This window comes from Phasianus colchicus, chromosome 26 (genome assembly GCF_987193195.1).
Source record: "Phasianus colchicus chromosome 26, bPhaCol1.hap1.1, whole genome shotgun sequence".
NCBI classification, from domain to species: domain Eukaryota; kingdom Metazoa; phylum Chordata; class Aves; order Galliformes; family Phasianidae; genus Phasianus; species Phasianus colchicus.
The window spans coordinates 3544429-3564673 of NC_143461.1; the positions used below are offsets into that span (position 1 = coordinate 3544429).

At 60.4% G+C, this 20245-nt stretch overlaps 1 protein-coding gene across 4 annotated transcripts; it reads left to right on the forward strand.

Annotated features, from left to right (window-relative positions):
• Positions 1 to 401: 401 nt before the first annotated feature.
• On the forward strand, positions 402 to 18888 carry SLC4A1 (solute carrier family 4 member 1 (Diego blood group)). Of its 4 annotated transcripts, XM_090125319.1 has the most exons (22): positions 402 to 488; positions 3101 to 3177; positions 3258 to 3345; positions 4134 to 4197; positions 4286 to 4380; positions 5205 to 5278; positions 5410 to 5584; positions 5686 to 5821; positions 5927 to 6071; positions 6513 to 6573; positions 7171 to 7355; positions 9673 to 9883; positions 10009 to 10212; positions 11435 to 11583; positions 12578 to 12772; positions 13684 to 13851; positions 13967 to 14056; positions 14170 to 14336; positions 14524 to 14777; positions 14868 to 15037; positions 15143 to 15316; positions 16863 to 18888. In XM_090125319.1, the coding sequence occupies exons 2-22, from the start codon at positions 3160 to 3162 to the stop codon at positions 16941 to 16943; spliced, it is 2904 nt and encodes a 967-aa protein (XP_089981445.1). In that variant the 5' UTR covers positions 402 to 488; positions 3101 to 3159; the 3' UTR covers positions 16944 to 18888. The 4 variants fall into 4 exon arrangements, with proteins under 4 accessions (XP_089981445.1, XP_089981448.1, XP_089981449.1 ...); XM_090125320.1 differs by lacking the exon at positions 3101 to 3177 and having other exon boundaries at positions 471 to 488; positions 16863 to 18884; XM_090125322.1 differs by lacking the exons at positions 4134 to 4197; positions 4286 to 4380 and having other exon boundaries at positions 16863 to 18885.
• The last annotated feature ends 1357 nt before the right edge of the window (positions 18889 to 20245 follow it).

Sequence of the window (20245 nt, forward strand, 5' to 3'; positions counted from 1 at the left end):
AGGGACAGAAGGACAAGATAGAAGGACAGAGGGACAGAAGGACAGGAGGAAAGAGGGACAGAAGGACAGGAGGACAGCCACGTCCCATTGCTGCCCATTGGCCCCATTTGGGGAACCCCCCCCGCCCCCCTTTTTTTTTCTTTTGACCCTTAAAATCAATCAATCAATCAAAATCCCACAGAGAGAAAAACCCCAAAGTGCAGCCATGGGGGGGTGTGGGGTGGGGGGGATCCCCAGGAGCTCCCCCCGGGAATCCCGCAGCCCCACAGCCGATAGCAGAGGAGCAGGACGGGCAGTGGGGCAGCGGTGTGGGATGGGGTGGGTATTATGGGATGGCGCAGATGTTGCGCCCCGATAACTGCGTGTATGGGGCCGGGGGGGGTAGGGGGGGGGCAGGGGGGGGAGATTAGGAGGTGAGAAGTGACTCAGGGCATTTGGGATCCTGAGCCGGTGCTGCGCAGAGCCGGGGGTGGCGGCGGCGGCCCCAGGTGGGTGTGGGGTCGGGGGGCAAAGGGGGGGGCGGGGGGGGGGGCACCCCGAGGTGGTCGTTTGTGGGGTCGGTGGGGTTTGGATGGGGCGTGCAATGAGCTGTGCTGTATGGGGGGGGTGCGAGGTGTGCGGGGTTGGGGGTCTGGGATGGGGGTCCTTATGGGGTCTGTGCCACAACGGTGGGTGTATGAGGGCGGGGGGAGCCCCCATGTGGGGGGGGGGCACAGGGGTTGTGGAGGGATGGGTTGCCCTATAGGCCATGAGGGCCCCATGTTGTGCACAGCAGGCGCTTGGATAGGGCGTATGGGGTCCCCATTGCACACCTATGGGGACATATGGCCCCCCCCCCCTTGCACACCCCATTAGATGTATGGGCTCCCCGTTGCACACCCATGTAGGACGTGTGGTTTCCCATTGCAGACTCCTATAGGATGCGTGGAGTCCCCGGTGCACACACGTGTAGGACACACGGGTTTCCCATTGCACTCTCATATGGGGTGCATAAATTGCACACCCATGTATGGGATGTGGGCTCCCTGCTGCAGACCCATATAGGACGCATAGGCTCCCTGTTACATGATTCTATAGGGCATATGGGCTCCCCATTGCACACCCATGTATGGGATATGGGCTCCCATTACACACCTATACAGGACATTTGGGCTCCCTATTGTACACCTATACAGGATGTTTAGGTTCCCCATTGCACACCCATGTACAGGGTATGGGTTCCCCATTGTACACCTATATAGGATATTTGGGTTCCCTATTCCACATCCATGTAGGGGATTTGGGCTCCCCACTGCAGACCCATGTATGGGATATGGGATATGAGCTCCCCATTGCACACCTATACAGGACATTTGAGTTCCCCATTGCACACCTATACAGGACATTTGGGTTCCCCATTGCACACCCATGTACAGGGTATGGGTTCCCCATTGCACACCTAACAGGACATTTAGGTTCCCCACTGCACACCCATGTAGGGGATATGGGTTCCCCATTGCACACCTAACAGGACATTTGGGTTCCCCATTGCACACCCATACAGGGTGTTTAGGTTCCCCATTGCACAACCTTGTACAGGATATGTGCTCCCCATTGCACACCCATACAGGACACGAGGTCTCCCCATTGCACACCCCCACCCCGTAACCCCACAGCAGTGGGATCTCAGGGGCCGACCCTTTGCCCCCCAACCCCTCACGGTTCCCCAAGGGCCACGTATGGGATCAGCGGGGCAGCGGGGTGGGGTTGGAGGCTCACTATCAGCGGGGCGCAGCGGGGTGGGGAGCGGGGCGGCCAGCCTGGGGGGCCGGGGGGGGGCCGGTGCCAAAGCGGGGCCAGGCGGGGCAGGAAGGAGGAGGCCGGGTCCGAGGCGGCCGTGGTTCCCGTGACCCCGTCACCGTTCCCGTGTCCCCATCGTGTCCTCCACGGCGGCCCCACTGTGGCTCCTGCGTGGCCCCCCCAGCTGTGGGCTCCCGCTGCCCCACCGCCACCCTTGTGACCCCCCCCCCCCGGGAATCCCCGTGACCCCATCGGGGTCCCCGCTGCAGCCAGCCTGGGACTGAGCTCCTGCATCACCCTGGTGAGAGCTGGGGGTCCCGCTGCCCCCCCCGCGCCCCCCGCCCCACTTTTTCCCTGTTCCCCCCCCCATCTTGCCCCCACGGGGGTTCCTGGGACGGGGCGATGGGGGATAGCGTGGGGTTCCCCTGTGTGGGTGCCCCGTGGGTGGAGGTGTAGGGCCCCCCCCCCCCCCGCTGCCCACGGGGTTCCCCCACGCGAGTGGGTGGGGGTCACGGGGGGGGGAATCCCGGGGTGGTGTCGGGGGGGGGGCACCCATGGGAGTGGGGGGAGGGCGCCCCCTGGCGGTTGTGCCCTGGGGCAGCGGGGGGGGATCCACCCAACCCATGGGCGTGGGTCCCTATAGGGTCCAACCCACGCGTGTGGGGCCATAGGGGGCCCCACTCATGTGCGCGGCTCCATAGGGACACGACCCACGCGTGGGGTTCCATGGGAGCCTTGACTCCTGTGATGTTCCATATGGGATCACGTTCGTGTGCACGGGTCCGTAGAAAACCTATATGGACCCATATAGGTGGTCCATTCATTTATATGGTCAGGCACTTGTGTGCATGGGGCCATTCGGGTTCCCACCTTGGAGTGTGTGACCAGACAGGACCTGACTGACGTGTGTGGATCCTAAAGGACCCGATCCCTGTGTGTGGGTCCATATGGGACCTGCCCCACACGTGGGTCTGTATGGGACCTGACCGGTGTGCATCGGTCCATATGGGACCTGTCCCACGCCTGGGAGGCTGTGGGACCCAACCCTGCCCACAGCTCCATGGGGACCTGACCCCCCCATAGACACACAATAGGGAATTGCCCCCCCATACACACACCGTGGGGACCTGACCCCCCCGTGCAGGCTGTCCCTGGTGCATGGGTGTGGGCAGGATGGGGCCACGATGCCACCTCCCAGCGGGCAGCAGCCGGAGCTGTGCCATCTCCCAGCATCGGTTCCCATCAGCAGGGCAGGGCACGGCCCCCCCTGACCCCCCCCACTTTGCTCCTAATGCCGTCTCTCCTCTCCTGCACACCGCAGAGCGGGGCATGGTGCCGCCAGGCTGAGCGCTGGCACGCAGCGGGGGGGTGAGCAGAGCCATGGAGGGGCCCGGCCAGGTAGGGACACCCTGGCCCCCCCCCCCCGCTGCGCCCCAGCCCCCCATGACCCCACTGACCCCCCCTCCGTGTGCCCACAGGACACCGAGGACGCGCTACGCAGGAGCCTGGACCCCGAGGGTTACGAGGACACCAAGGGTTCCAGGATTTCCCTGGGGGGGATGAGCAGTGAGTGGCACTGATGGCTGGGGGGTTGTGGGGTGGGCAGAGGGGACAGCGCTGCGTGGAGGGGCATGGCATGTGCAGCAGTGCTGTGTGGGTGCTGTGGGTTTGTGGGGTTGTGTGACCCCATATGGGCAGCGGTGCTGTGCGGGTGCTGCTGGGGCTGAGCTGTTGCCGTGCTGTCGGTGCTGCTGTTGCACGGGTGTTGTGTTGCACGGGTACTGGTGTGGTGCAGGTGCACTGCACGGGCAGTGGTGTTGCATAGGAATGTTGCAGGGGTGCCTGGCACGGGCACCAGTGTTGCATGGGCACTGGTATTGCACGAGTGCCAGTGTTGCACCAGCGTTGTGTGGGTGACGGTGTTGCATGGGTGCCAGCAGTGTAAGAGTGCCAGTGTTGGCATAGGGCAGCAGCACTGCAAGGCAGCAGCTTTGCACGAGCACCAGCACTGCATGGACACAGATGCTGCATGTATTCCATCAATGCACGAGAGCCAGATTTGCACGGGCACCAGCGTTGCACAGATGCGTTGCATGGGCTCTAGAGCTGCACAAACACCCACCTTGCCCGGATGCCAACGTTGCATGAGCAGCAGTGATGCACAAACACCTGCATTGCACGGTGCTGGCATTGCAAGGTGCTGGCGTTGCATGGTGCTGGTGTTGCATGGCGTTGCACGGTGCCGGCGTTGCACGGTGCCGGTGTTGCTCAGGTGCCAGGTTTGCTGGGTGCCAGCAGGTGGCCGTGGGCCAGGCGGTGGCCGCCCCCATAACGCTGCTGCCCGTTGTGCGCAGGGGCTGTTGGAGACATTGGGTCCCCTCTGCAGAGGGCGAGAGCTGAGCAGCTGTCCCCGCTGCGGTGAGTCGCTCCCACTCACGGCCCCCCCCCAGGATGACCCCCCCTCCCCCACGTTGGCACCGGGCGCTGAGCGCTGTGTGTTTTGCAGCCGCTTTCTGCCCAGCCACCGGGGATCCTATGATGTGGACGGGAGGAGGCGCGAGGTCGGGGCCCCCCCGGAACGGGACGGTGGCAGAGGGCAGAGTGAGTGAGAGCGGGGAGGTTGTGGGAGGGTGGGGGGAATGGGGGGAAACACGGAGATATTTGTGCGTCCCAACCCCCCTCCAGGTCCCTCTGCCGCCGTGGGGTGGCACAGCGGGGTGACCGCGGTCGCTTGTCCTGATCGCCCATTGATTGAGGGTAAACAGAGCCGTGTTTGGGGTGAGGACAGGAACCACTCGGGGCTGAGCGCCGTCCGGCGCCGGGCGGCTCCGTGGTGACAAGGACGGCTCGGTGCGCACCGTGTGCCATAGGGGACAGCCGTGGGGACGCGCACCCCGTCCCATCGGTGGCGTTGCTCTCATCGTGGCAGGGATGGATGCGGTGTCAGCAGGGCCTGGCACATCATACAGGGGACCGCGGGGGTCCGCGGTGTGGGTGCTGCGGGGTGAGGGGGTGAGGTGACCCCCCCCCCCGCCCCGGGGGCTGCGCCGCTGTTTACTGTCAGCAGGAGCAAAGTGCTTTGGGGTTTATGGTGCACACAGGGTGTGGGGCCGGCCGGCCGCACGCAGAGGGGCTTTATAGGGCCGGAGTGTGTGGGGAGAGCGGGGGGGAGCAGGTAGGCAGGGGATGGGGACGGGGGACACCAGGCCGTTAGGTGAGGGGACGCCGTGTCCCCGTCGTGGTCCAGGTGCCCGGGTTGGGGGCTGGGGCTGAGCGTGGCAATGGGGCTGTCAGCCCACCCCGCTGCTGGGCACTGCAGAGGGGCGATGGAGCGGTGGAGGTGGGGGGTGGGGTGGGGGGGACACCCTGCAGACCCCACTGGGGCTGGGTGGGACCTGCTGACACGGCGCCCGCTCCGCTCACAGCTCCATCGGTGAACGATGTGGACCTGGAGGCCACGGGGAGCAGGCAGCCCACGGCCCAGAGGGACACCCATGAGGTGGGTGCTGCGAACACCGGGACCCCCCCTTCCCCATCCCATCGGCACCAACGGGGACAATGATGGGGGGTCGTGGCCGCAGTGGGTGGGTGGGCAGCATCAGTGCAGCGGGTGACACGCGGTGACCGCAGGGGTACGTGGAGCTGCACGAGTTGGTGCTGGACAGCAAGAAGGAGCTGTGCTGGATGGAAGCTGGGCGCTGGCTGCATCTGGAGGAGAGCATGGAGCCGGGGGGGACCTGGAGCAGCCACCTCCCCCTGCTCACCTACCACGGCCTGCTGGAGCTGCACCGTGCCTTCGCCAAAGGTGGGGAGCCCGCGTTGTGCGTTGGGGGATGCGGGCACGGCGATGTGCGGTGCCAACCCCGTGCCAAGACGTGGTGCCAAAACGTGGTGCCCATCCTGCAGGCATCATGCTGTTCGACGTGGCAGCCACCTCGCTGGCAGCCGTGGCCCACACACTGCTGGATCAGCTCATCTACGAGGGGCAGCTGAAGCCGCAGCACCGGGAGGACGTCCTGCGGGCGCTGCTGCTGCAGCACAAGTACGCACGGATCCCTGGCGGGGTGTCCTCCCCCCCCACTTCCGAGGCTGTGTCCCCACCCCACCGGGGTGTCGGGGCTCGGTGGCAGCTGTTGTGGCCTTGCAGGCACCCCAGTGAGGCTGAGTCGGTGTGGACGCTGCCGGCGGCGCAGCTGCAGCACTGGGATGGGGAGCAGACGGATGGGGAGCATCGCGCGCTGCTGCAGGGGCAGCAGGCTGTGGAGATGAGGGAGCTGCATGGGGCTGAGCAGGTGAGCAAGGAGGGGTGGGGGGGGGACAGGGAAGAGGGGGGGGCGGTGTGCTGATGGTGCTCATCCTCGTGTGTGTGTGTGTGTGTGCTTGTATGGGAGCACACGTGTGTTTTGCACGGGGAGGTGTGAGCGCACGAGGATATGGCTGGGTGTGTGAGTGCACGTGGTGGGGGGCTGTGGGAAGGGGCAGAGGGGGCAGCGGGGGGGGCACAGAGGGACAGATTGGGACATGTAGAGGGGGACATGTGCGGGGGGTGGGCCTGGACCCATAGGGGGTGAGGAGGGAGACATGTATGGGACATGCAGGGGGTGGTGGGGGCACATGGAGGGGTTGGAGGACCTGCAGTAGACATGCAGAAAATACAGAGGGCACGCAGGGGCTGGAGCAGAACAGCAGGGTCCCAATGGGCTCCAGCTGATCCCTGCCCCCCCGGCGTGCAGCTCGGCCCCCAGCTCCACCAGCAGCTCCCCAAGGACATCGAGGCCACTCTGGTGCTTGTGGGTGAGTGCTGGGGGGTTTTGCTGTGCCCCACTCTGCTGTGCGCTCACCCACTGCCCCTCTGCTGCTCCCCACACCCTCAGCCCCCCCCAGCTCCAGTCCCATTCTGTGTCCCTGTGTCTGTCCCTATGTCACTGCATCCCTGCATCTCCATTTCTCATGTCCCTGCACCCCACTTCCCAACGTCCCTATAACCCCATTTCCCTGTGACCCTATATCCCTTGCATCCCAATGCCCCTATATCCCATTTCACATGTCCCTGTATCCCCATCATTTCCCAATATCCCTGTATCTCATTTCCCATTGTCTCTATACCTCCACTTCTCCGCACTCCCACATCCCAACGCCCCAATATCCCATTTCCCACATCCCTGTATCCCCACCATTTCCCAATATCCCTATATCTCATTTCCCAACGTCCCCCCCCACTTCCCTACACCCCAATTCCCAATATCCCCATACCCCAAAGCCACATCCCAATACCCCTACGCCCCCCTTCCCAACACCCCTATATCCCACCCTACATCCCATCTCCTCCACCCCCACCCCCACACCCCTCCCCCCCACTCATTTCCCCCCTGACCGTCCCGCTCCCCCCAGGCTGTGCCGCATTCCTGGAGCAGCCCACGCTGGCTGTGGTTCGGCTCCGCGCTGCGGTGCCGCTGGACGCGGTTCTGGCGGCGCCGATCCCCGTGCGCTTCGTGCTGGCGGTGCTGGGACCCGACAGCCCCCGCCTGAGCTACCATGAGATCGGCCGCGCCGCCGCCACCGTCATGTCTGACCGGGTACCGCCGGCAGCTCGGCACCGTGTGCCCGTGTCCCCGTGTCCCCGTGTATCTGTGTCCCCATGTCCCCGTGTCCCTCATTTCCCCATGTCCCTATGCATCTGTGTCCCCATGTCTCTACATCCCCATGTCCCTTTGTATCCATGTCCCCGCATCCCCATGTCCCCATGTATCCATGTCCCCATGTCCCCATGTATCCATGTCCCCATGTCCCCGTGTCCCCATGTCCCTATGTATCTGTGTCCCCATGTCCCCATGTCCCCATGTCCCTCGTGTCCCCACATCCCCATGTCCCCATGTATCTGCGTCCCTGTGTCTTTACATCCCCATGTCCCTTTGTATCCATGTCCCCGTGTCCCCATGTATCTGTGTCCCTTGTGTCCTCATGTCCCCATGTATCTGTGTCCCCATGTCTCTACATCCCCATGTCCCTTTGTATCCATGTCCCCATGTCCCCATGTATCTGTGTCCCTGTGTCTTTACATCTCCATGTCCCTATGTATCTGTGTCCCCATGTCCCCATGTCCCTCATGTCCCCACATCCCCATGTCCCTTTGTATCTGCGTCCCTGTGTCATTACATCCCCATGTCCCTTTGTATCCATGTCCTCGTGTCCCCATGTTCCTATGTATCTGTGTCTCCATGTCCCCATGTCCCTGTGCCCCCATGCATCTGTGTCCCCATGTATCTGTGTCCCTCATATCCTCATGTCCCCATGTATCTGTGTCCCTGTGTCTTTACATTCCATGTCCCTTTGTATCCATGTCCCCATGTCCCTGTGACCCCATGTCCCTATGTATCTGTGTCCCCATGTCCCCATGTCCCCATGTCCCTCATGTCCCCATGTCCCCATGTATCCATGTCCCTGTGTCTTTACATCCCCATGTCCCTTTGTATCCATGCCTCCATGTCTGCATGTCCCCATGCATCTGTGTTCTCATGTCCCCATGTCCCTTGAGTCCTCATGTCCCCATGTCCCTGTGTAGCTGTGTCCCCATGTCCTCATGTCCCCATGTCCCCATGTCCCCGTGTATCTGTGTCCCCATGTATCTGTGTCCCCATGCCTCTGTATCTCCATGTCCCCATGTCCCTTTGTGTGCAAGTTCCCATATCCCCATGTCCCCATGTCCCTTGTGTCCTCATGTCCCCATATCCCGATGTATCTGTGTCCCTGTCTCTACATCCCTATGTCCCTTTGTATCCATGCCTCCATGTCCCCATATCCCCATATCCCCATGTCCCCATGTATCTGTGTCCCTGTGTCTCTACTTCCCCATGTCCCTTTGTATGCATGCCTCCATGTCCCCATGTCCCCATGTATCTGTGTCCCCATGTCCCTTTGTATGCAAGTCCCCATGTCCCCATGTATCTCCATGTCCCCTGTCCCCATGTATCTGTGACCCCATGTATCTGTGACCCCATGTCTCCATGTCCCCATATCCCCATGTCCCCATGTCCCTCTGTACCCATGTCCCCATATATCCATGTCTCCACATCCCCATGTCCCCATATCCCAGTGTCCCCATATCCCTGTGTATCTGTGTCCCCATGTCCCCATGTATCCACAACCCCATGTCCCCCTGTCCCCACATCCCCATGTCCCCATGCACCCTTGTCCCCATATGAATGGTGCCTGTGAACCCCTGCCCCACTGTGTCCCCATGTCCCTGTGTCCCCATGTCCCTATATCCCACTGCACACGTCCCATGTCCCTGTATGTTCCATATCTCTGTGCCACCACCACCCCCTGTCCCTGTGCCCCATATCTCCCTGTAGCTCCACATCTTTGTGCCCCATGACCCCACGTCTCCAAGTCCCCATGCCCCTATGGCCCTCCATGCCCTCATGTTCCCACACCACAGCGTCCCATGCCCCCACCTTCCTGTGCTCCTATGTCCCCATGCCACCTCCTTGTCCCCCTGTCCCATTTCCTCATGGCTCCATGTGCCACATCCCTCTATAGCTCCACGTCCCCATGTCCCCACCTCCTGCTGCCCCCGTCCCCACACCCCTGCAGCCCCAACACCTCATTGTCACCATGCCACACCATCCCACGTCCCATCTATGCGTCCCACCTCCCCGTGTCCCCACTCCACGTCCCCATGCCCCACGTGCCACCACATGCCCCTGTCCCCTTGTGTCCCTTTACACCACACCCCACAGCCCAGCATCCCTCTGTCCCGGTGTCTCCACGTCCCCATCGCCCTGCGCCCCCACACCTCGCGTCCCCACACCCCCCGTCCTGCTCACCCACACCCCTCCCCAGGTGCCCCCACATCCCAGATCCCCACCCCCCTTACCCCCCTCCATCCCACAGGTGTTCCGCCGCGACGCCTACCTGTGTAGGGGCCACAGGGAGCTGCTGGGGGGGCTGGAGGATTTCCTGGAGGCCAGCATCGTTCTGCCACCCTGCGAGGTGCCCAGCGAGCAGCACCTGCGTGCCCTGATCCCACTGCAACGCCAGCTGCTCCGCCGCCGCTACCAGCGCCCCGACACCGCGCACAGCCACGGCGTCCCCAAAGACACAGGTCTGTCCCCACCTCGGGGTCCGTCCCCACCTCGGGGTCCCCTTTACCCCCACATCCCCCTTCCATCCCTTCCCCACTCCCCCCCCAGGTCCCTTTGCTTTAGGAGATGTCCTTGCTGTCCATAGGGATTAAGGACCAGGCTCCGGAGGATGACGACCCCCTGCTCCGGACGGGGCGGCCGTTTGGGGGTTTGGTGCGGGACATCCGCCGCCGTTACCCCAAATACCTCAGTGACATCAGGGATGCGTTCAACCCGCAGTGCCTGGCTGCTGTCATCTTCATCTACTTCGCCGCTCTGTCACCCGCTGTCACCTTCGGAGGCTTGCTGGGTAACGTGGGGACACGGGGAGCCGTCCTGCGTGGGCACGGGGTCACCGCCTGCCGCGCCATCCTGTGTCCCCACTCCCCAGCATCCCCACATCTGCGCGTCCCCATGTCTCCCCCTACGCCCTCACCCCCCTGCGTCCCTATACCCCGTGTCCCCGTGTCCCCATTCTCCCACGTCCCCACGTCCTTGTGTCCTCATACCCACGTCCCCTCTGCATGCCCCCACATCGCCGTGCGCCCGATCCACGTGTCCCCATGTCCCCGTGTCCCAATATCACATGTCCCCATTCCCCCGTGTCCCTATGCCCCCATGCCCCCATGCCCCCATGTCCCCATGCCCCCATGTCCCCATGTCCCCATGCCCCCATGTCCCCATGCCCCTTGTCCCCATGTCCTCGTGTCCTGTCCCTGTATTTCCATTCCCCAGTGGTCCATGTCCCCATGTCCTCGTGTCCCTATATCCCCATGTCCCCATGTCCCCATATCCTCACACCTCAGTGACCTATGTTCCCATGTCCCTGTGTCCCCATGTCCTCATGTCCCTATATCTCCATGCCCCAGTGTTCCATGTCCCCATGTCCCCATGTCCCCTTGTCCCCGTGCCCCCCATGTCTCTGTTTCCCTGTATCCCCATATCCTTGTGTCCCTATATCTCCATGCCCAGTGGTCCATCCATGTCCCCATGTCCCTGTGTCCCTGTATCCCCATGTCCCCATATCCCCACACCTCAGTGTCCCATGTCCCCATGTCCCCATGTCCCTGTGTCCTCATGTCCCTATATCTCCATGCCCCAGTGTTCCATATCCCCATGTCCCCATGTCCCTACATCCCGATGCTCCCTATGTCCCCATGTCCGTGTCCCCATGTCCTCATGTCCTGTCCCTAAATTTCCATACCCAGTGTCCCATGTCCCCATGTCCCCATGTCCCTACATCCCGATGCCCAACATGTCCCCATGTCTCTGTGTCCCCATGTCCTCATGTCCTGTCCCTATATCTCCATGCCCAGTGGTCCATGTCCCCATGCCCCCATGCCCCCATGTCCCCATGTCCCCATGTCCCCATGTCCCCATGCCCCAGTATCCCACACCCCCACGTCCCCACACGCACAGCACCCCCCAGGAGCCTCCAGCCCTCTGCGCTGAGCATTTTGGGGTAAGGGGGGGTGGCGGCTCCATCTGCATCCCTCCCCCCCCCCCAAAGCACACGTGGCTGTGCCCCCCAGGTGAGAAGACCCAAGGTATGATGGGGGTGTCGGAGCTGCTGGTCTCCACCTGCGTGCAGTGTTTGCTCTTCAGCCTGCTCAGCGCACAGCCTCTGCTCGTCGTCGGCTTCTCGGGGCCACTGCTGGTGTTTGAGGAGGCTTTCTTCTCGGTGGGACCCCAGCTGGGGGGGGGGACAGTTTGGGGGTGGCAGAGGTGTGATGTCATGTGGCACTTATGGGGGTTGGCACTTTTGGGATGGCACAGAGGGAGTGGTGCTTTGGGGTGGTGTATATGTGATGACACTTTGGGGATGGCGCAGGTGTAATGTCATGTAGGGTGATGGCATTTTTGGGGTGGCACATAGGGTCTGGCACTTGTGGGAATGGCACTTTTGGGGAGGCACATAGGGTCTGGCACTTGTGGGAATGGCACTTTTGGGGTGGCACATAGGGTCTGGCACTTGTGGGAATGGCACTTTTGGGGTGGCACAGGGCTGATGCCATGTAGGGGGGTGGCACTTTGGGGATGGAACTTTGGGGATGGCGCCTTTGGGGTGGCACGTAGGGACTGGCACTTTAGGGTGGCATATATGTGATGACACTTTGGGGATGGCACAGGTGTAATGTCGTGTAGGGTGATGGCATTTTTGGGGTGGCACATAGGGTCTGACACTTATGGAGATGGCACTTTTGGGGTGGCACAGGGCTGATGCCATGTAGGGGGGTGGCACATTTAGGATGGCACATAGGGAGTGGCGATTATGGGGTGGCACCTTTGGGGTGGCACAGCTTTGTTGTTACATATAGGGTGGCACCTTCGTGGTGGCACATAGGGACTGGCACTTATGGGGTGGCATATATGTGATGACACTTTGGGGATGGCACATACTGAGTGGCGCTTTTGGGGTGGCAGAGGGCTGATGCCATGTAGGGGGGTGGCACTTTTGGGATGGCATTTTGAGGGTGGCACCTTTGGGATGGCACGTGAGGAGATGGCACTTCTGAGATAGCATATATGCAATGACACTTTGGGGATGGCATATTTGGAGTGGCACTTTTGGGTCGGCACATGGGGGATGGCACGTGGGGGGTGGCAGTGGGTGCCCCCACCCCACGTGCAGGATGCAGCCATGGGGCTGATGGGGCCGTGTCTTTTGGTGGCAGTTCTGTGAGGGACACGAGCTGGAGTACATCGTGGGACGGGTGTGGATCGGCTTCTGGCTGATCCTGCTGGTGCTGGTGGTGGTGGCCTGCGAGGGCAGCGTCCTGGTGCGCTACCTGTCCCGCTACACACAGGAGATCTTCTCCTTCCTCATCTCCCTCATCTTCATCTATGAGACCTTCGCCAAGCTCGTCACGGTGAGGGGAGGCGGGGGGTCCCACAGAGCCAGAGAGAGCGGTGGGATGCAGCAGGGATGGAGGTGTGGGGTGCAGCAGGGATGGAGACGTGGGGTGCAGCAGGGATGGAGCTGTGGGGTGCAGCAGGGATGGAGACGTGGGGTGCAGAAGATTGGAACTATGGGATGCAGTGGGATGGAGCTATAGGATACAGTGGGGATGGAGCTGTGGGGTGCGGTAGGGATGGAGATGTGGGATGCAATGAGGATGGAGATGTGGGGTACAGAAGATTGGATATGGAATGCAGTGGGATGGAGCAATAGGGTACAGTAGGGATGGAGCTGTGGGGTGCAGAAATTGGAACTATGGGATGAAGCGGGATGGAGGTGTGGGGTGCAGCAGGGATGGAGATGTGGGGTACAGCAGGAATGGAGTTGGGGTGCAGTAGGGATGGAGATGTGGGGTGCAGTGGGATGGAGCTGTGGGGTGCAGAAATTGGAGCTATGGGATGAAGCGGGGTGGAGATGTGGGATGCAGCAGGGATGGAGATGTGGGGTGCAGTAAGGATGGAGCTGTGGGGCACAGCAGGGATGGAGTTGGGGTGCAGTAGGGATGGAGATGTGGGGTGCAGTAAGGATGGAGCTGTGGGGTGCAGCAGGGATGGAGCTGTGGGATGCAGTGAGATGTGGGACTATGGGGTGCAGCAGGCATGCAGCCCAGTCCATAGTGCTTTCTCCCCCCCAGCACTTTCCCACCTCACACTTCTCCCCCTGGGTGGATCTCTGGGAGCCGTGCTCTGGGCTCCCCCAGGTTCTGCCCTGCCCCCCAGCTCAGTGCTGTCCCCATGCAGTCGGTGGTGTTGGGACAGCGTCACCCCCGGTGCAGGTGGGGCTGTGTGTGGAGCCATCCCAACCTCATCTCCCACCCCCCAGATCTTCAAGAGTCACCCGCTGCAGTGGGAGTACGAAGTGAATAACAGCACGGACCCCTCGGTGCCCAAACCCAACACGGCGCTGCTGTCCCTCGTCCTCATGGCTGGCACCTTTTTCCTCGCCCTCTTCCTCCGCAAATTTAAGAACAGTGTGTTCCTGCCCGGCAAGGTGAGCCTGGGGGGTGGAGGTTGGGGTTGGGTGTTGTCACCCCCCCACAGTGTAGGGGTGTCCACTTGGATGGAGGGGGGGGCACACAGGGGGGCTCAGTGCGGTGTCCCCGCAGATCCGACGCCTGATCGGGGACTTCGGGGTGCCCATCTCCATCTTCATCATGGCCCTGGCTGACTTCTTCATCAAGGACACCTACACGCAGGTAGGGGGGTGTCCCTGTGGGAGGGTGGGGGGCGCAGAGTGACCCCAGAGCGCACACGGTGGGAGGGGGCTGCATGGTGCCCCACCTGATCTGCCATCTCTGCTCCTGTGCAGAAACTGAAGGTGCCCAAAGGGCTGGAGGTGACCAACAGAACGGCTCGGAATTGGTTCATCCACCCCATGGGCAAAACGGGGTCTTTCCCCATCTGGATGATGTTCGCCTCCGTGGTGCCCGCCCTCCTGGTCTTCATCCTCATCTTCCTCGAGACGCAGATCACCACGTGAGGATTGGGGTGGGGAAGGGGGGGGGGCGGCGGGGCGGCGGGGAGGGGTCCCACCCTGTCCTCATCTCCCCCCCATCCTATCCCCATCCCCTCCTGTCCCCGTTACAACCGCCATCTCCATCCCCTCCCTGCCTGCGCCTCCGTCCCCATCCTCAACCGCGGATTTGTGCCCTCCTTCCCTCAGCCTCATCGTCAGCAAGCCGGAACGGAAGCTGGTGAAGGGCTCGGGGTTCCACCTGGACCTGCTGCTCATCGTGGCCATGGGCGGCGTGGCTGCTCTCTTTGGCATGCCCTGGCTGAGCGCCACCACGGTGCGCACCATCACGCACGCCAACGCTCTCACCGTCATCAGCAAGAGCTCGGAACCGGGAGAGAAATCCCAGATCCTGGAGGTGAAGGAGCAGCGCATCAGCGGGCTGCTGGTGGCCGTGCTGATCGGTGAGCGGGACGGGGCTGGGGACTTGGGGGGCTTGGGGGGGGGGTCGGACCCGTCCCCGTGGTGCCGCTGACCCCCCGTCCCCCCCCCAGGCGTCTCCATCCTGATGGAGCCCATCCTGAAGTACATCCCGCTGGCCGTGCTCTTCGGCATCTTCCTCTACATGGGCGTCACCTCGCTCTTCGGCATCCAGCTCTTCGACCGCATCCTGCTGCTGCTGATGCCCCCCAAGTACCACCCCAAGGAGCCGTACGTCACCCGGGTGAGACGGCCGCGCTTCGGACACCCCGCCCCCCCCCCACCCCGCGCCCCGGGGATGGGATGCGGCTCCCCGCCCCCCTGACCTCCCCCCACCTCTGTGCCGCAGGTGAAGACGTGGCGGATGCACCTCTTCACCGTCACGCAGATCCTCGTGCTGGCGCTGCTGTGGGGGGTGAAGGTCAGCGATGCCTCCCTGGCGCTGCCCTTCGTGCTGGTGCTCACCGTGCCGCTGCGGCGCCTCCTGCTGCCCCGCATCTTCAGCGAGATGGAGCTCAAATGCGTACGTGTCCCACCCCCCTCCTCTCCCCATCCCCGTTCCCACCTTTGTCTTTGTCCTCTTCTTCCTCCCTGTTCCTGATGCGTCCCCATCCCCACCCTGTCCCCATCCCGGTTCTCTCCCTGTCCCCATCTCTGTCCCATCCCATTCACCATTTCTGTAGGGCTGCTATTTGCACCTCCTCCCTTCCTGTGCCGCTGTCCCCATCCTCAACCTTCATTCCTACCTCCATCCCTATCACTGCCCCTGTCCTCATCCCTATCCCTGTTCTCAGGTCTCTCACCATGCTCTCCCTGTCCCCATCTCTGCCTCCATCCCGTTCACCATTTCCGTCCTTATCCTCTTCCTGCCCCCAGTACGACTGCCATCTCCATCCACCCCTCATCCTCATCCCCATTCTCATCTCCATTCCAATCTCCATTTGCATTCTCCTCCCGTCTCCATCCCCATCACTGCCCGTCCTCATTTTTGACCTCTCATTATGTCCTCCCTGTTCCCATCCCTGCCCCATCCCATCTCCATCATCTCCAACTCCATTTCCACCTCCATCTCTATCATCTCCACCTCAATCTCCATCATCTCTATCTCCATCCCCATCACCTCCAAGTCCATCTCCTCCTCAGCCATCTCCACCTCCATTTACACCTCCATCATTTCCATCTCCTCCTCCATCATCTCTATCTCCATTTCCATCTCCATCACCTCCATCTCCTCCTCCATCATCTCCATCTCCATCATCTCCAACTCCATCTCCTCTTCCATTGTCTCCATCTCCATTTCCACCTCTATCATCTCCATATCCATCATCACCATCTCCAACTCCATCTGCATCTCCATCACCTCCATCTCCATTTCCATGTCTATCATCTCCATCCCCATCTCCATTTCCATCTCTATCATCTCCATCCCCATCCCCATCTCCATCCCATCTCCACCTCCATCTCCATCTCCACCTCCATCTCCTCCATCCCCACCTCCATCCCCATCCCCATCCCATCCCATCCCCATCCCCATCCCATCCCATCCCCATCCCATCCCCATCTCCATTTCCATCTCTGCCTCCATCTCCATCTTCATCTCCATCATCTCCATCTCCACCTCCATCCCCATCCCCATCCCCATCCCCATCCCAATCTTCATCCCATCTCTGCCTCCATCTCCATCTTCATCTCCATCATCTCCACCTCCATCCCCATCCCCATCTTCATCCCATCTCCGCCTCCACCTCCATCTCCACCTCCATCTCCTCCATCCCCGCCTCCATCTCCATCCCCATCCCCATCCCATCCCCATCTCCATTTCCATCTCCGCCTCCATCTCCATCTTCATCTCCATCATCTTCACCTCCATCCCCATCCCCATCCCCATCTTCATCCCATCTCCACCTCCATCTCCACCTCCATCTCCTCCATCCTCACCTCCATCCCCATCCCCATCTCCGTCTCCATCTCTATCATCTCCATCCCCACCTCCATCCCCACCCCCACCTCCATCCCACTCTCATCCCACCCCCATCCCATCCCTCCTGACACCCCATCTCCCCCCACAGCTGGACACGGACGATGCAGTGGTGACATTCGAAGAGACGGAGGGCCAGGATGTGTACAACGAGGTGCAGATGCCCAGCTAAGGGCCCACCGTGCCCCCACCCACGTGTAGATCCACCATTGCCCCCCCAGAGCCACGTCCTGCCCAGAGCATCCCGCTATGCCGCCAGCATCCCGGGTAGGGATGTCAACAGCCCAGCACAGGGGGTAGGGGTTTGTAATGCAGAGAATCAGTGCAAAAACACCAAAAAAAAAAGGCAAAAAAAAAAAAGTGAAAAAAGGAAAAAAAAAAAAAAAAGAGCGCCAATGCTTCTGCAGAGAAAAGCCAACGCTTGTGCAAGTAGAGCTTGCTCAAAACAGAAGAAAACAGCAAAAAAAAGAGGATGCAAAAAGCACTTAGAAGCAGCAGCTGCTGCCAGGAGCGATCTGTACATTGCTGCTTGCCACGGGGGGCTGTAATTTATTGCTAAGGGTTGTGTGTGTGTGTACATAGAGCTGAGAAATGAGATATTGCGACTGACCAGGATGGATTCGGCGCAGCGCCGGGCAGGGATTGCGGGCACTGTCTGTCTGTCTGTCTGTCTGTCTGCCTGCCTGTCCGTCCGTCCTGCTGCGGGTGATGCTGACTGCGTTGGTGCCGTCCCGTTGGGTTTTTGTGTTCCACTTCAACCCATGTAGTTCTCCCTGGATTTTTCCCCGCCATGATGGCTGCTTGCTGCCCACCACCTGCCCCAGGCCTGTTCCCAATGGGATTTCCCAAAGCCATTCCCACTGGGATCACTCCCAAAGCCATCCCAATGGGGTATCCCAAAGCCTTTCCCATGGGATCACTCTCAAACCCACTCTCAATGGGATTTCCCAAACCCGTTCCCAATGGGATATCTCAAAGCCATTCCAATGGGATCACTCCCAAACCCATTCCCATTGGGATTTCCCAAAGCCTTTCCAATGGATCACTCCCAAACCCATTCCCAATGGGATTTCCCAAAGCCTTTCCAATGGATCACTCCCAAACCCATTCCCAATGGGATTTCCCAAAGCCATTCCAATGGGATCACTCCCAAACCCATTCCCAATGGGATTTCCCCCAAATCCATTCTCAGTGGGACTTTCCAAACGCATTCCCAATGGGATAATCCCAAACCCATCCCCAATAGGATCTCCCACCAGCACCACTGCTGGTACCAGAACATGGATGTGCAAAGCCCCATCTCAACACGACGTTGCCCCTCTTTGCCAATGGGAGAGGCGAAATCTCATCAGGGAAATCCCAAAAACGCAGCAGGGAGCAGAGCAGGTGGGGGCCCTGCGGCCGACCCCGGATTGCTGTGCGTTGGGGTTGTTTGACCAGTGATGTGTCCGAAATAAACCATGCTTTGTTTGATCTTCCCCTCCCAACCCGCCTCCATCCCAGGCTTTAATAAAGACATCGTAACCACGGGACGGCAGTGGGGCTGCTCCTTCTGCTGGGCACAAACCAGGGAACCCATCACCCCATGGGATGCCCACTGCCACCACCCCAAATGTCCCCCTGTGGCCCCATGGGATGTTCATTGCCATCAACCCAAATATCCCCATGGGATGCTCATTGCCACCATCCCAAATGACCCTATAAGCTGCTCATTACCACCACCCCAAAAGTCCCCATGGGATACTCAGTGCCATCACCCCAAATGTCCCCATGGGATTCTTACTGCCACCATCCCAAATATCCCCATAGGATGCTCACTGCCACCATCCCAAATGTCCCCCTGTGGCCCCATGGGATGTTCATTGCCATCAAACCAAATATCCCCATGGGATGCTCATTGCCACCATCCCAAATGACCCTATAAGCTGCTCATTACCACCACCCCAAATGTCCCCATGGGATGCCCACTGCATCACCCCAAATGTCCCCATGGGATTCTTATTGCCACCATCCCAAATATCCCCATGGGATGCTCACTGCCACCACCCCAAATGTCCCCTTGTGGTCCCATGGGATGTTCATTGCCACCATCCCAAATGACCCCATAGAATGTTCATTACCACCACCCCAAAAGCCCCCATGGGATGCCCACTGCATCACCCCAAATGTCCCCATGGGATTCTTACTGCCACCATCCCAAATATCCCCATGGGATGCTCACTGCCACCACCCCAAATGTCCCCTTGAGGCCCCATAGGATGCCCATTGCCATCAACCCAAATATCCCCATGGGATGCTCATTGCCACCATCCCAAATGACCCTATAGGATGCTCATTACCACCACCCCAAAAGTCCCCATGGGATGCCCACTGCATCACCCCAAATGTCCCATGGGATTCTTATTGCCACCATTCTTAGTCATTCTTAGGGTCATCCCAAATGACCCTATGGAATGTTCACTGCTATCACCCCAAATGTCCCCCTTGTGGTCCCATGGGATACTCAGTGCCATCACCCCAAATGTCCCCATGGGATTCTTATTGCCACCATCCCAAATATCCCCATGGGATGCTCACTGCCACCACCCCAAATGTCCCCCTGTGGTCCCATGGGATGTTCATTGCCATCAACCCCAAATGTCCCCATGGGATACTCATTGCCACCATCCCAAATGACCCTATAAGCTGCTCATTACCACCACCCCAAAAGTCCCCATGGGATACTCAGTGCCATCACCCCAAATGTCCCCATGGGATTCTTACTGCCACCATCCCAAATATCCCCATGGGATGCTCACTGCCACCATCCCAAATGTCCCCCTGTGGCCCCATGGGATGTTCATTGCCATCAAACCAAATATCCCCATGGGATGCTCATTGCCACCATCCCAAATGACCCTATAAGCTGCTCATTACCACCACCCCAAATGTCCCCATGGGATGCCCACTGCATCACCCCAAATGTCCCCATGGGATTCTTATTGCCACCATCCCAAATATCCCCATGGGATGCTCACTGCCACCACCCCAAATGTCCCCTTGTGGTCCCATGGGATGTTCATTGCCACCATCCCAAATGACCCCATAGAATGTTCATTACCACCACCCCAAAAGCCCCCATGGGATGCCCACTGCATCACCCCAAATGTCCCCATGGGATTCTTATTGCCACCATCCCAAATATCGCCATAGGATGCTCACTACCATCACCCCAAATGTCCCCTTTGTCCCCATGGGATGCTCATTGCCATCATCCCAAATGACCCTATAGGCTGCTCATTGCCACCACCCCAAATCCACCCCACACCCCCTATTCTCCTCCCCACAGACATCCCATAGTCCCACATACAGGATGAAACATTTCAGGCACGAGGAGGTGGGCATTTATAGGGCCGAGGGGGGACGACTGCACATATTGATGTGGTTCTAATGCCCACCCAGAGAGAATCACACTGATAAACGCCCCTATAAGAT

Excerpts from the sequence above, each read along its gene's own strand:
- SLC4A1 (XM_090125319.1), top strand. Across the intron at positions 12,773-13,683 it reads CCTTCGCCAAGCTCGTCACG|ATCTTCAAGAGTCACCCGCT; the intron begins GTGAGGGGAGGC and ends CCCACCCCCCAG. Across the intron at positions 13,852-13,966 it reads GTGTGTTCCTGCCCGGCAAG|ATCCGACGCCTGATCGGGGA; the intron begins GTGAGCCTGGGG and ends GTGTCCCCGCAG.